Genomic DNA, 13091 nt, shown 5'->3' with positions numbered 1-13091 from the left:
GAAGGTCGATTCCTTTTCTTACTTAGCCAAATAATTCTCTTATCCCCTAAACACTTAGCAGATAAAGTTAACAGCTCTGGGTGACTGACTACACAAGAGGGAAAGTAAAAGGGCAGTTCCAAGATGATGCCAATATTTTTCTTTTTTTGAAAAATAAAAACTGCCCAGGCTGGAGTGCAGTGGCACGATCCTAGCTCACTGCAACCTCTACCTCCCCCAGTTCAAGCGATTCTCCTGCCTCAGCCTCCCAAGTAGCTGGGATTGGAGGTACACACCACCATACCCAGATGATTTTTGTATTTTTAGTAGAGATAGGTTTCACCATGTTGGCCAGGCTGGTCTCGAACTCCTGACCTCAGGTGATCTGCTCATCTCGGCCTCCCAAGTGCTTTGATTACAGGCATGAGCCACTGCACCTGGCCTTAACTTGTAAACTCAATGAACCATGGCACCATTCACTAAGCTGCAGATTGAGGATAGTAGGGAGAACACAAGGCACTGATATTAAGCAGTTTTGGAAATAGTGAACGGGAGATAATACTGAGACATCCAAGTGGAGATGTCTGCCTGGCAGCCAGGTATCAGGCTAGAGTGGGCAGATCATGAAAAGGTACAGTATGTATGTCATGGAACAAAATGCAGATGCTGACCCTGTAGCTGACAGGGAATCGAAAGGTTTTTAGGTGAGTGATAGAATAAGATTTGCGATTCTGACAATCACCCTGGGCAGCAGATAAGAACGCACTGCAACAGATCAGGTGAGTGAGGGGAGCCCAAGCAAGGGCTATGGTCGTGGAAAAGCGAGCACCACGCCCCTTTTGTCACTGACCCTTCTCCCACATAGCTGCTTGGAATTTTTCTAAAACACAAACAAAGATCGTATCAGTTCCCCACTTAAAATCCCTTAGGAGAAAACCCATACTCCCTGGGACCCTTCATGATTCATGTCCGTGCAGCTTTCTAAATTCTCACCTGCTACCCACTCCCCACTCTCTGTCAAGTTCGCCTAATACACCACTCTACTCCAGTCTCCATGTCTCTGCTCCTGCTACTGTCTTCTGCCTGGCAAACCCCAGTTTCTGGTTTATCTCTTTTTTGTTTTTTGAGACAGGGTCTCATTTTGTCACGCACTCTGCAGTGCAGTAGCGCAACGTCAGCTCACTGCAGCCTCGACCTCCCAGGCTCAAGTGACCTCCCACATCAGCCCCAAGCCAGCTGGGACTACAGGCACATGCCATGACGTCCAGTTAATTACTTTTTTTGTAAAGAGGACGTTTTCCCACCTTGCCCAGGCTGGTTTTGAACTCCTGAGCTCAAGGGATCTGCCCACCTTGGCTTCTCAAAGTGCTAAGACTGCCAGTTTATCTCTTTAACACCTCCTCCACCGAGGAAAATAGAAGAGCAGCAGTGACCTTGAGGAGCTGGCCTGGTGCTGTAGGCCAGGCTCTTGGAAGCTGGCTGACACCCACAGGAAGGCCATGTTGTTCTCCTGTTGGACATAAACCATCACGCAGACCACACACACGAGGGCACTCTGCAGCACTGATGACAGGAGGCTACACGAGACCACCTCGTCATTTGTCTAAGCAGAGAAAAAAGCAAGGTCGCCGTGTCACTCGTGGAATACCAGACATCTCTTTCTCCCAGCTGATACAAGTGACTGTGGCTTCTTTACATGTTACAGCTTTAGCCTTACTCCAGCCAAATCTTCTAGAAAAGATTCGGCTACTGGTTGACAGAATTTTCCCACCTCCTTTCTGTACTTAATACAGAGAAAATCCCTTGACTTTCCCTCAAATCACAGCCAAAGCACAGATCCTAAAGGTCTAATATCCTCTTAGCGACGTGCCCCACAGTTCCTCATGGTGTAACGTTTCCCTCCTTGTGTAAGTAATAACTGCAGACCAGGTGTTCAAGGAAGTCAGTGCCCTGGTCATAGGTTCCATGTGGATGCCGAGGTCACCTAAGGTAAATAATAAACTGAGGTAGAGGACACTCTGGGCCAGGCACCCCAATTTTCCATGAATGAGGTGAATGATCAGGAGAAGATGAACAACAGCAACTTGCTTAACTACAGAGTGTTTCTGGTGGCCTTTACTGGAGGACATCCACAACTGTAACAGTACAAAAGGATGGTTAAGTTTCTTGGGGGAAAACGGGGAGCAGTGGCTCATGCCAGTAATCCCAGGATTTTGGGAGGCGGAGGCAGGTGGATCACCTGAGGTCAGGAGTTCAAGACCAGCCTGATCAACATGGTGAAACCCTGTCTCTATTAAAAATACAAAAATTAGCTGGGTGTGGTGGCAGGTGCCTGTAGTCACAGCTACTCGGGAGGTTGAGGCAGGAGAACTGCTTGCACCCGGGAGATGGAGGTTGCAGTGAGCCGAGATCACCCGACCTGGGTGACAAGAGCAAAACCCCCTCTCAAAACAAAACAAAAAGAGTTTCTTGGGGGAGGTTAAGAGAGTCTCATTCTGAGGGATCCCATTTTCTATGCTGAGCAACAACTGACATTATCTTGAGACTAAAGAAGGAGTGGGGTAAATCAGAAGTCTGAAGAAAGTCAAAAATGTCTCAATTAAGTATCCGGAGAAAGGGAGAGTGAGTTGATCTGAGAAACAAACTAGGATAGTCAGGTTCTGTGAAGGGCACAGGTGAGGTTGGCCGACACGAATTCATAGTGGCACCAAGCCACTCTACTGTGTAATTTCTAGCACCTGTATTCAAGGCAAAAATGGATAGTTTGGTTAAACCAGCATTTTGGGTCTACTAAGACCAAAGGGTAAGGAAGATAAACACATTGTCAACAGAATTACTAAGGGATGAAGGGTGAACTCCAAGTAATCCATGGAGAGATAACAGCAGCGGGATTACCTAAAAGATAGAGAAAACCACTGAGGTGCTAAGAAGAAATGGGCACAGCATGGGAAATAGAAATAACTGGCCAAGCAACTTGGAAAGAGGGGTCAGGGCTAAAGAGTGTTGCACTCTCATCTGTGAGGCAGTGCAGCATCAGGATAAAAACACAGAGTATCACAGCGGGAATGGGTGACAGAATCCGATGGGAAGAGGTGATCGCTGCAGACCAGGTATTCAAGAAAGTGAGTTCCCTGGTCATAGGCTCCATTTGGATGCTGAGGTCACCTAAGGTGAAGTCATGAACTGAGGTAGAGGACACTCTGAACCAGGCACCCCAGTCTTCCATGAATGAGGTGAGTGATCAAGAGAAAGTAAACAGCAGCAATCAGGAGGGCTCCAGCTGGGCGGGAAGGATCTCCATGAAATGAGATGGGGGGACACACACAGGGAGGACACAAAGCTCAAACCCCTGATCCTGAGATACACAGGGGATGAGAAGGAGGAGCCACGGGAGAGGGCTTCAAGAACGGGATATCCCTGGGGAAGGGTCAGGGAGAAGGCAAAGGGAGGGAGAGAGGGAATGGCTAAGGAGAGGCTAATAGAATAGAAGCAAATGTTGATTATCGGGTGGTAACTGTAGCGGACACAGTGAGGGGCTGGTGGAATGGATGGGTCACAGGTAAACAAAACAGGGGAGAAAAAAACTCTGGGGCATAGAGTAATGGACATCATAAGGAGAGCAGAGAAGGGAGGGAGAGTGAGGTACCATGAGAAGTGCTCAACTGATACCTACTGAGGCAAATGGATTTAGTGTAAACCTAATATATCCAGCTGGAAAACTTCTAATTGATACCACAAGTCCAGGATCATAATGATGACAAGGATTCAATGACAATGAGGGGCGGGGATGATGACAGTAACTACCAACTCTGAACACCTCCGGTATGCCAAACACTGCTGGAAGCACTCCACATTTCACCGGCACAGCAACTCTCCAGACAGATCACATCCTCCTTATCTCCAGAAGGACTCTGTACGAAAGGAGGAAGCAAACTAAACAGAAGTAAAAGAATTACAGATGCCTCAGGACGCTGATGGGCTTTTTATTTTATTTTATAGCCATAACTCACTCAGGGCAGCAGGAACCACCCTGACTCACAGCTACTGCACATTCAGCAACTTTAACCAAATGATATTCAGCCTGGAGGGGAATCAAAACTAGCAATAATAATTTACTGAGGGTTTCACTTTGTGCCAGATCCTCTGCATCAATAATCTCATTTAATCCTGACACCCAAAAAGAAGGTTACCTTTATAATCACTGTTTAAAAATGAAAAGACTAGGCTGGGCATGGTAGTTCATGCCTGTAATCCCAGCACTTTGGGAGGCTGAGGCAGGTGGATCACCTGAGATCAGGTAGTTCGAGACCAGCCTGACCAACATGGTGAAACCCTGTCTCTACTAAAAATACAAAAATTATCTGGGCATAGTGGCACACGCCTGCAATCCCAGCTACTCAGGAGGCTGAGGCAGGAGAATCACTTGAACCTGGGAGGTGGAAGTTAAGGTGAGCCAAGATAGCTGTGGCCAATAGCAACTGAAAGGAGGAGAAGTAAAAAAGCTGAGTATAATCCACTCAAATTCACAAGTTTCACCAGGGACTGCCTCTAAGACTTTAACACTTGTGTATTTATTTCATCAATCAACACACAGACTACGTGCCAAACACTGCTCCAAGTGCTCTACTAACATTAAATATCATTTTTGTCCACACCCACCTACGATGCATTATTACTATGCCCCCCCCCATTTTACAGATCAGGAAACTGAGCCACAGAAAGATTAAGTAATTTCCCCAACTTTATACCACCAATAAGTGGCAAAGCTCAGTTTGACAGAGTCTAGCTCCAGAATCCATGCTCTGAATGGCTGTGGTTAGTCCCCAAGAACCTATAAAAAGTGCAAGGTTTAATCTAACACACTGGTTTTCCCCACTCCACAATCACTACATGGCCTCAGCCTCCTTCTCCCAACTTAAAAGCATTCTTTGCGTTCTTCAACAGTTCACATTCCTCTGAACAGCCTTTTTATCTCACTTTTTTTTTTTTTTTTTTTTCTTTTGAGACATAGTCTTGCACTGTCACCCAGGCTGGAATAGAATGGCGAGATCTCGGCTCACTGCAACCTCTGCCTCCGGAGTTCAAAAGATTCTCCTGCCTCGGCCTCCTGAGTAGGTAGGATAACAGATGCCTGCCACCACATCCAGCTATTTTTTGTGTTTTTACTAGAGACAGGGTTTCACCATGTTGGCCAAGCTGGTCTCAAACTCCTGATCTCGTGATCTACCCATCTCAGCCTCCCAAAGTGCTGGGATTACACGCGTGAGCCACCGTGCCCAGCCTCTTCTCACCTTAAACATCACAGACCAAATTACAAACTCTAATGGCACTGCTGTATTTGTCAGCACTCAACACAAAAAAAATCATAATTATGTATTTCATAGGTAATCATTCGCTGCCTGTCTCTCTTTTCCAATTAAGCTGTGATTTCCAGTATGTCTGACACCATGTCTCTCTTGTTCTTGGTGTATTTCCACCACTGAATTCCTACTAACCAGCCCAAAGTAAGGGCCTGGCACAAAGTAAGGTCTCAATAATTTTTATTGAATGAAAGAATAATGGGGGACACTCAAGCCTCATGTTTTCTCATTCTCTGACACATACCTCTGCTGGCTGCGCCCCCACTCCCACCACCACACACTTAACAGTGGAGACTAAGTGTGGTACTCGCTCTGCAAACAGGTATTGCCTGGCTCTGGGCGGATTATTTCCCCTCGTTGTCCTGAGTTTCAGGTGCACAACAGGGGTCATACCAACTCCCTATAGAATGCAACCTACAAAAGAGAGAACCTGCACCTCTCATCCTCGTAACCCATCGAGACTGGAGCTACTATTTGCTTCACGTTTGCCTTTCCAGCAGCGTTTAGCTTCGAGAAGGCCAAGACTCCGTCTGTCTGGTTCAGGGGCCTGTTCCCATCCACGGTACTCAGGCTTGCCCCCTGCCTGGCTCACAGCAAAAGCTCAGAAAGGATTCGCTAACTAAACGAAGCACTGCTCTGTGCACTTCACAGGTGGGAACAGAGGATCGCGGGAGGCAGGGGCTGCAACCCTGCCGGCCTCTGAGCGTGCTCCTCAGAGGCAGACCCGCCTTTCAACTACGCCCGAGCCCCCGATGCAGGCCCCGAACCCAGCCACCCGGCAGGTACCTCTTGCACAGGGAAGCATCTTCGCAGGTGCCGCGCACACCCTCGTCGTCCGCGTCGCAGCTCGAGGTGGAAGAGCAGGAGGTGAAGGACGACTCCCTCTGCCTAGTGGCCATGGGCGTGGAGGTTCCGGGATGCTGTGTCGCACAGGGACATGGAAGCGGGATCGACAGGCGGCGAGAGACGGCGCGAGCCACGAGCAGAAAGCAGGAGGCGAGAGGTCGTCTCCCCCCGGCCCAGCTGGCGCGGCTCAGTGACGCCGCCCACGTCGGCTGCCCCAGCAACCTCTCCGCTTATTGGCTTCTCTGAGGAGTTGCTCGCTGGGCAATTATCCCGCCCTCTCAGCCTACGAACTTGTTCATTGGATAATTATTTTGGCACCGCCCACACAAACCGGAAATTTGACGATAGAAAAAGAAACTAAACCGCAGAAGCCGAGTACCGCAATGCTTTCGGGGAAGTGTAGTCACAGGTGCCTCGGTTTCTTCTTGCCGCCACGACATCTTACAGCTATAATTAACTCAGGGCGGAAAAGCTAACCTAATCCTCAGCGTTCGGGCAAAGGGTAGAGAATCCACCCAGAAGCAACAAGTGTATGTTGTTACCGTTCAGTCCGGGCTCAGTGTCATTCAGTTTTACAAAATTTTGTTGTGTGCTGACTCTGCCAGCGACCATGCTGAGGGCTTAGCACACAAAATTGCTTTTCAAATGTAGTGAAGCGGCTGGACGCGAGGCTCAGGCCTGTAATCCCAGCATTGTAGGAGGCCGAGGTGGGCGGATCACCTGAGGTCAGAGGTTCCAGACCAGCCTGGCCAACACTGTGAACCCCCCACCCCCCACCCACTAAAAATACAAAAATTAGCTGGGCGTAGTGGCAGGTGCCTGTAGTCCTGGCTACTCAGGAGGCTGAGGCAGGAGAACTGCTTGAACCCGGGAAGTGAAGGTTCAGTGAACTGAAATCGCGCCACTGCACTCCAATCTGGGTGACAGAGCAAGACTGCATCTCGAAAAAAAAAAAAAAAGAAAAGTGAGAGAAGAATATTCTTCTCCCAGTCACTATGACCAGAGTCCCAGGATTGGCTCCGAATTATTCTGGGTCGCACTTCTTTCCCCAGAAATGGCTGAAGTCAGCACCACTCAAGCCATAGTGAAGGAGTTCTGGTTCTTTAAGGTAAACTGGGGCACTGTCACCAGCAGGTGGCGACAATGGATAATAATAAGGCAAGCAATAAAGGTCATGATGTGCTTTTCATAGTCCTGCTTAAAAAAGATAAGGTACTGTTTCTTTTTTTTCTTTTTCTTTTTTGTAGACGGAGTCTCGCTCTGAGACCCAGGCTGGAGTACAGTGGCACGATCTCGGCTCACTGCAGCCTCCGCCTCCCGGGTTCAAGCAGTTCTCCTGCCTCAGCCTCCTGAGTAACAGGGACTACTGGCACGCACCGCCACGCCCAGCTAATTTCTGTATTTTTAGTAGAGATGAGGTTTCACCATGTTGGTCAGGATGGTCTTGATCTCCTGACCTCGTGATCTGCCCTCCTCGGCCTCCCAAAATGCTGGGTTTACAGGCGTGAACCACTACACCTGGCCTGAAAGATAAGTTTCTATTTCTTAAAAACCCTTAGATACAGATAATTCAGTGGACACAGATGGTATTTTGGGAAAAGTGGCAACCCAAACAGGAGAAAGGAATACACTGGGATGAGGAACTTGAAGATACAAGGAAAACATGTCAAAAGGAAGGAATTTGAGGAACATAACTAAGAGAGCATAGTGCCTGGGCTCTGGTGGGGAGTGTGTCATTCGATATTGATTTCTTCAGTGATCAGAGTTTCCTCTGGAGGTCTGAATGCTTTTCCAAATAGTTGTTTTTAGAAGGCCAAAGTTACAAACCCAAATGCCTAGAGGGCCAGGCCAGTAAAATCAGTGACTTGGGCCAGGGGAGGGTCTCACAGGACGTAGAAAAACAGGACCTACCAAAGGGGCTCTAGGCACAGTGTGGTCCACCTTTGTAGTTTTCAAGAAGGGCCTGAAATCTGCATTAAACAACCACTCTTACACCCATGGAAGTAAAGAAAATGCTTCTGTGGGTCACCAGTTGGCAACAGCTTGTCTGGAAGGACTCAGAATTTAACAGTTCCTATTATTTTCCCTTTACCTTACCCTGATACTACTCAGTTCTTTGCATTTGTTGAAGAGCTGCTCATCTTTCCCTTTACTGAAATCTTTTTTTTTTTTTTTTTTTTTTTTTTTTTTTTGAGAGGGAGTCTTGTTCTGTCACACACGCTGGAGGGCAGTGGTGCCATCTTGGCTCACTGCAACTTCTGCCTCTCAGGTCCAATCAATCCTCATGCCTCACCCTCCCAAGTAGCTGGCACTACAGGCACCTGCCACCACGCCTGGCTAATTTTAATATTTTTAGTAGATACAAGGTTTCACCATGTTGGCCTGGAACTCCTGTCCTCAAGTGATCTGCCCACCTCAGGCTCCCAAAGTGCTGGGATTACAGGCATGAGCCACCATGCCCAGTCCCTTTACTGAACTCTTAATTTAAAAGGTCTAATAGTAATACTTATCAACAATTTTATGGTGGTTTAGTTTACAAAGTGCTGTGCTAAACCTCCTGGCTTGGTTGTCACCTACCGACAAGGAAATGTGACTTGCCAAATTGCACAGCTATCAAGTGGCTGAGGCAAGACTTGAATGAGGGCTTCTAAATGGTAGATCCCATGTCGTTTTGAGTACAGGAACTGGGCTGCCTCTTTACCAGGGAAGGACGAATGTTTATTAATGTTCTTTAAACATCTGTGCTTGTGAAGCTGTAAAGGTAAGTGCTTTGCATACATTTATCTCACGCCTTTCTCACAACAAGCCTCAGACCTGATGTTATTTATTCCTGACTTAAGGGTGAGGATGATGGCAGAGATTAAAGGAAAGGGATTATTGAGCTAGTAAATGTCAGAGCTGTGGACCCAAACCGAGGTTTCTGATTCTGAAGCAGCTATAAATTCTCATTACAGAGATCTAATGACTTTCTCCAGGAGTGGAGGACTCACTACCTCACTGAATTCTCAGAGTCAAAAATGTGTCTCTACCTGCTGATCCCAGAACAGTCCCCTGTTGCCACATTGAATGACTCTCATCTCTCTTCCTCCAGTCAGCCTTTCCTGTATTTCATGATCGCAAACCTTATCCTTATGTTGCCAGCAATAACATTCTGTATCCTGCACCCACTCCACTGTGTCCCTTTCCTCCCACTGATCTTCACTCTGCCTTTTCTAGGGGAACTCTCAACAGTATTTCTGAGAAGAGGTAGGTAATATGTGCTTTGCTTCAGTCTGAGTGGATTCTATCCAACCTCTGTATAGAGCAGGGGTGGAAAGAAATCCTGTGTCATCGCAGCTTCTTCTCAGTCTAAGCTTTCATGGCCTTATTGGGTAGTTTACAAGTTTTTGTCACACAACAGGATGTTTTGTCTATATCATTCTATTTCCCTTTCTCAACTGTTGGAGATGCCGTAATAATTAATGTAGTACAAACCCATTTTAAAATATACTCCTAGCTGGTCAAGGTGGCTTACTCCTCTAATCCCAGCACTTTGGGAGGCCAAGGTGAGTGGATCACTTGAGGTTAGGAGTTGAGACCAGCCTGGCCAACATGGTGAAATCCCATCTCTACTAAAAATACAAAAATGAACCATGCGTGGTGGCAGGCACCTGTAGTCCCAGCTCCTCTGGAGGCTGAGGTGGAAGAATGACTTGAACCCAGGAGGCAGAGGATGCGGTGGGCCAAGCTCTCACCACTGTACTCCAGCCTAGATGACAGAGCAAGAGTCTGTCCCAAAAAAAGAAAAAAATCATACTCCTATTTTCCTGGTGTGTGTGTCTTTCCTTAAAGTTAGATAGTAAAAGTGCAGAAGACTCACAGTCCCTTATCTGGAAGTTTTGGGGCCAGCTAAGTTTCAGAATTCAGACTGTTTCAGATTTTCCTAAAAGTAATAATGCACATATGTTGTGGTTATATAATACTCACTGTGAGCTCTGGGACAACACGCGATAATCGAACCTATTATTGTTACTATAGCAAAATGTAGGAATATTTTCTATTTTTTCTTTTATTAGATTCGCAAACCAAAATGTAGGAGTATTTTCACAGTTTATGGATGCATAAAGATTATACATAGCTTCTTGTCAACTCAGGTCAACTTTTGTTGCCACATAAGTTACAAAAAAAATACTTTTTTTTTTTTTTTTTAGAACTTTTTGGATTTCAAAATGGTGGATAGAGACTGTGGACCTGTCTTAGTAAAGTACCTATTGAGAGTCTGTGAAATTTTTTTACGATAATATTTTCCATATTCCAAAAGGTTGGAAACCACAGTTATAGTGTATAAGCAGGGTTCACTAACTCAAGTGCAAGGGCCAGTAAAATAAGTAAAGTGGGAGGGGTTGCAGGAAAGTAGAGAATGGGGGGACTGCGTAGAGAATGGGGGGACTGCAGTGAACTGGTGAGTACCTGCTCATTCAGAGGGCAGAGCTGCTCTTCGGTTCTAGCCACTTGTTGCCATGGTGAATGTGGGTGTGGTGTAGCCGCATCTTCCATTTTTAATGATACTCCAGAGTGCTGATTTCCATGTGAAGTTTCTTGGTATTTAAATATTGGCAACCAAAAAAAAAAAAAAAACCCCACTGTATTAGCCAAATACAACATACCTGCAGGTTTTATCTGGCTGTGGGCTGCTGGCTTTACTGCTGGTTTGGGGATTAATGCTGATGGTATGAAAAGTTGTCAGTGTTGTTGGTAATGAATTAATTCTTGGGATGTGGCTGGGTACATATGTTTTATACTTATTCATTATACCTCATGTATATGCTATATGATTTTTGTGTATAAAAGATTTCATGACAAAAACAAAACCCAGACAACTTGATAGGCACTTTCTTTTGGACCTTCTTTGTTTTCCAGTGGGAAATATCCTTCTTCACAGAAAAATTTGAAACTTTAAATTGTTTTTATCTTGGAAAAGGGAATGAAAGCCCCACTTTAAAAATAGGAGCTGTCATTAAAAGTAGTTTAGTGGCCAGGTGCTGTGGCTGATGCCTGTAATCCTACCACTTTGGGAGGCCAAGATGGGAGGGATCGCTTGAGGCCAGGAGTTTGAGCCTAGCCTGATCAATGAGCGACACCCCCTCTCTCTCCCTCTCTCTTTCTCTCTCTCCATATGTATATATTTTATCTATCTATCTGTATCTATCTATCTATATATATATATACACATACATACATATATACACACAGACACACACACACATATATTAAAAGTAGTTTAAACACACACACATATATTAAAAGTAGGAGTTTAAAAACACAGACACACACACAAACATATATATATATGTTAAAAGTAGGAATTTAAAAGGTGAGATTGTAATGTTACTACCTTTCCAGGGCCATAGTGATCTGAAGTAACTTTGGGTATTCATCCTTATATTGGGACAGAGAGATGTCCTTGGTCTCCTCTTTTTTCTCATCTTTTCCTTGGGCGCTCTCAGCTCCATAACTGTCACCTTGTGGTTGATGCGTCTGTTTTAAGCCTCCAGTGCTGGCATCTTTTCGTCCCTAGAGTGATGCTGTCATCTCCATCTTGAATGTCTCTGCTGACATGGCCTGCTAAACTTAAAACTCATAGGTAAGACAATCACTTGAGCCCAGGAGTTCGAAACCAGCCTGAGCAGCATAGAGAGATTTTGTCTCTATTCTTTCATTTTATTATAAAAAATATTCAAAATAAAATGAAATGGAACCCGTGAACTTCATCCTCAAATTGGCTTCGTTTCCCTCTGTTCTCTAGCCCATAAGCCACCAAATTTTGGCCTGTAGGGTAAATCTAGCCCATTGCCTGTTTTATAAAAAAAGATTTTTTGGAACACAGCCACACACTACAGCAACAGGGTTGCATAGTTGGAATAGTGATTTCTATGGCTCACAGGTCCTATAGTATTTACTCTCTGGCCCTTAATAAGTATGCTGACCCCTGCCCTCGGGTATTGAATGCCCTCATGCTACTCCCTATTCACTTGTCAGTCCCCCTGTTTCTCCTCTGTCCTCTCTTCCCTGGCTGTTACTGTGGTCTGGCAGTGCTGCCTCCTTGGTTATCTTTTGACTTGGTCTCTGCTTCCCAGTGGCCGTCCTGCCTGTTACCGTCATCAGGTGCTGATTATTTCTCAGCTGCACTCATAATTGTCATCCAGCTGGCTTTGCTGGCCCTTCTGTTTGATGTGGTAGTCACCATTATTATGATTATATCTGTTCCATCCTTAATTATTTTTTTCCGATTAATTCTGTAGAGTTTAGAATTCCTACATTTATAGGAAGTAAATATTTGTTTTCAACAGTATTGCCAAATTTCCTGAAATGACAATGCTCTCATTTAATTTATTCTCCAGAAAGTGGTGCTGCACTCTGATGCATGTCATTATGCACGACATGACGAGTATCACCTTTTGCCACCACCTTAGTTGCTTATATATGTTTTTAAAATGTGCTGGCTATTTCAAGTTTTTTCATTAAGGAGGAAATGAATGTGTCCTCATACTTGTATTTCTCCTTATGAGTTTTCTGTATGTGTCATTTGTTTATTTAATTACCTTGGAATTGTTTAGTTATGAATTTCATTATTCAGTTACCAATTCCAGTCAACAAATGCCTATTAAGAACTTGTCAGTGAAAAAAAAGAACTTGTCAGTGAATTTTCAAACCTGGCACGGTGGCACATGCCTGTAATCCCTCAGCACATTGGGAGACTGAGGCAGGTGATTCACTTGAGTCCAGGAGTTCAAGACCAGCCTGGGCAACATGGCAAAACCTCATCTGTACTAAAAATACAAAAATTAGTCAGGCATAGTGGCATGTGCCTGTCGTCCCAGCTACTTGGAAGGCTAAGGCACAAGAATCACTTAAAGTTGAGAGGCA

At 45.4% G+C, this 13091-nt stretch overlaps 1 protein-coding gene across 4 annotated transcripts in view; it reads right to left on the bottom strand.

Annotated features, from left to right (window-relative positions):
* Positions 1-6389, bottom strand: part of LCMT1 (leucine carboxyl methyltransferase 1) — a 75930-nt gene extending 69541 nt beyond the window's left edge. For all 4 annotated transcript variants that reach the window (XM_002755980.7, XM_009009343.4, XM_035267225.3 and 1 more), the window contains exon 1: positions 6126-6389. In XM_002755980.7, coding sequence (XP_002756026.3) covers positions 6126-6238 — 113 coding nt within the window. In that variant the 5' untranslated portion in view covers positions 6239-6389. The remainder of the gene's footprint in view (positions 1-6125) is intronic.
* Positions 6390-13091: the final 6702 nt, after the last annotated feature.

This window comes from Callithrix jacchus, chromosome 12 (assembly GCF_049354715.1).
Source record: "Callithrix jacchus isolate 240 chromosome 12, calJac240_pri, whole genome shotgun sequence".
NCBI classification, from domain to species: Eukaryota; Metazoa; Chordata; class Mammalia; order Primates; family Cebidae; genus Callithrix; species Callithrix jacchus.
The sequence above is the reverse complement of the archived record's forward strand: the minus strand, read 5'-3'. Positions and strand labels throughout refer to the sequence as shown.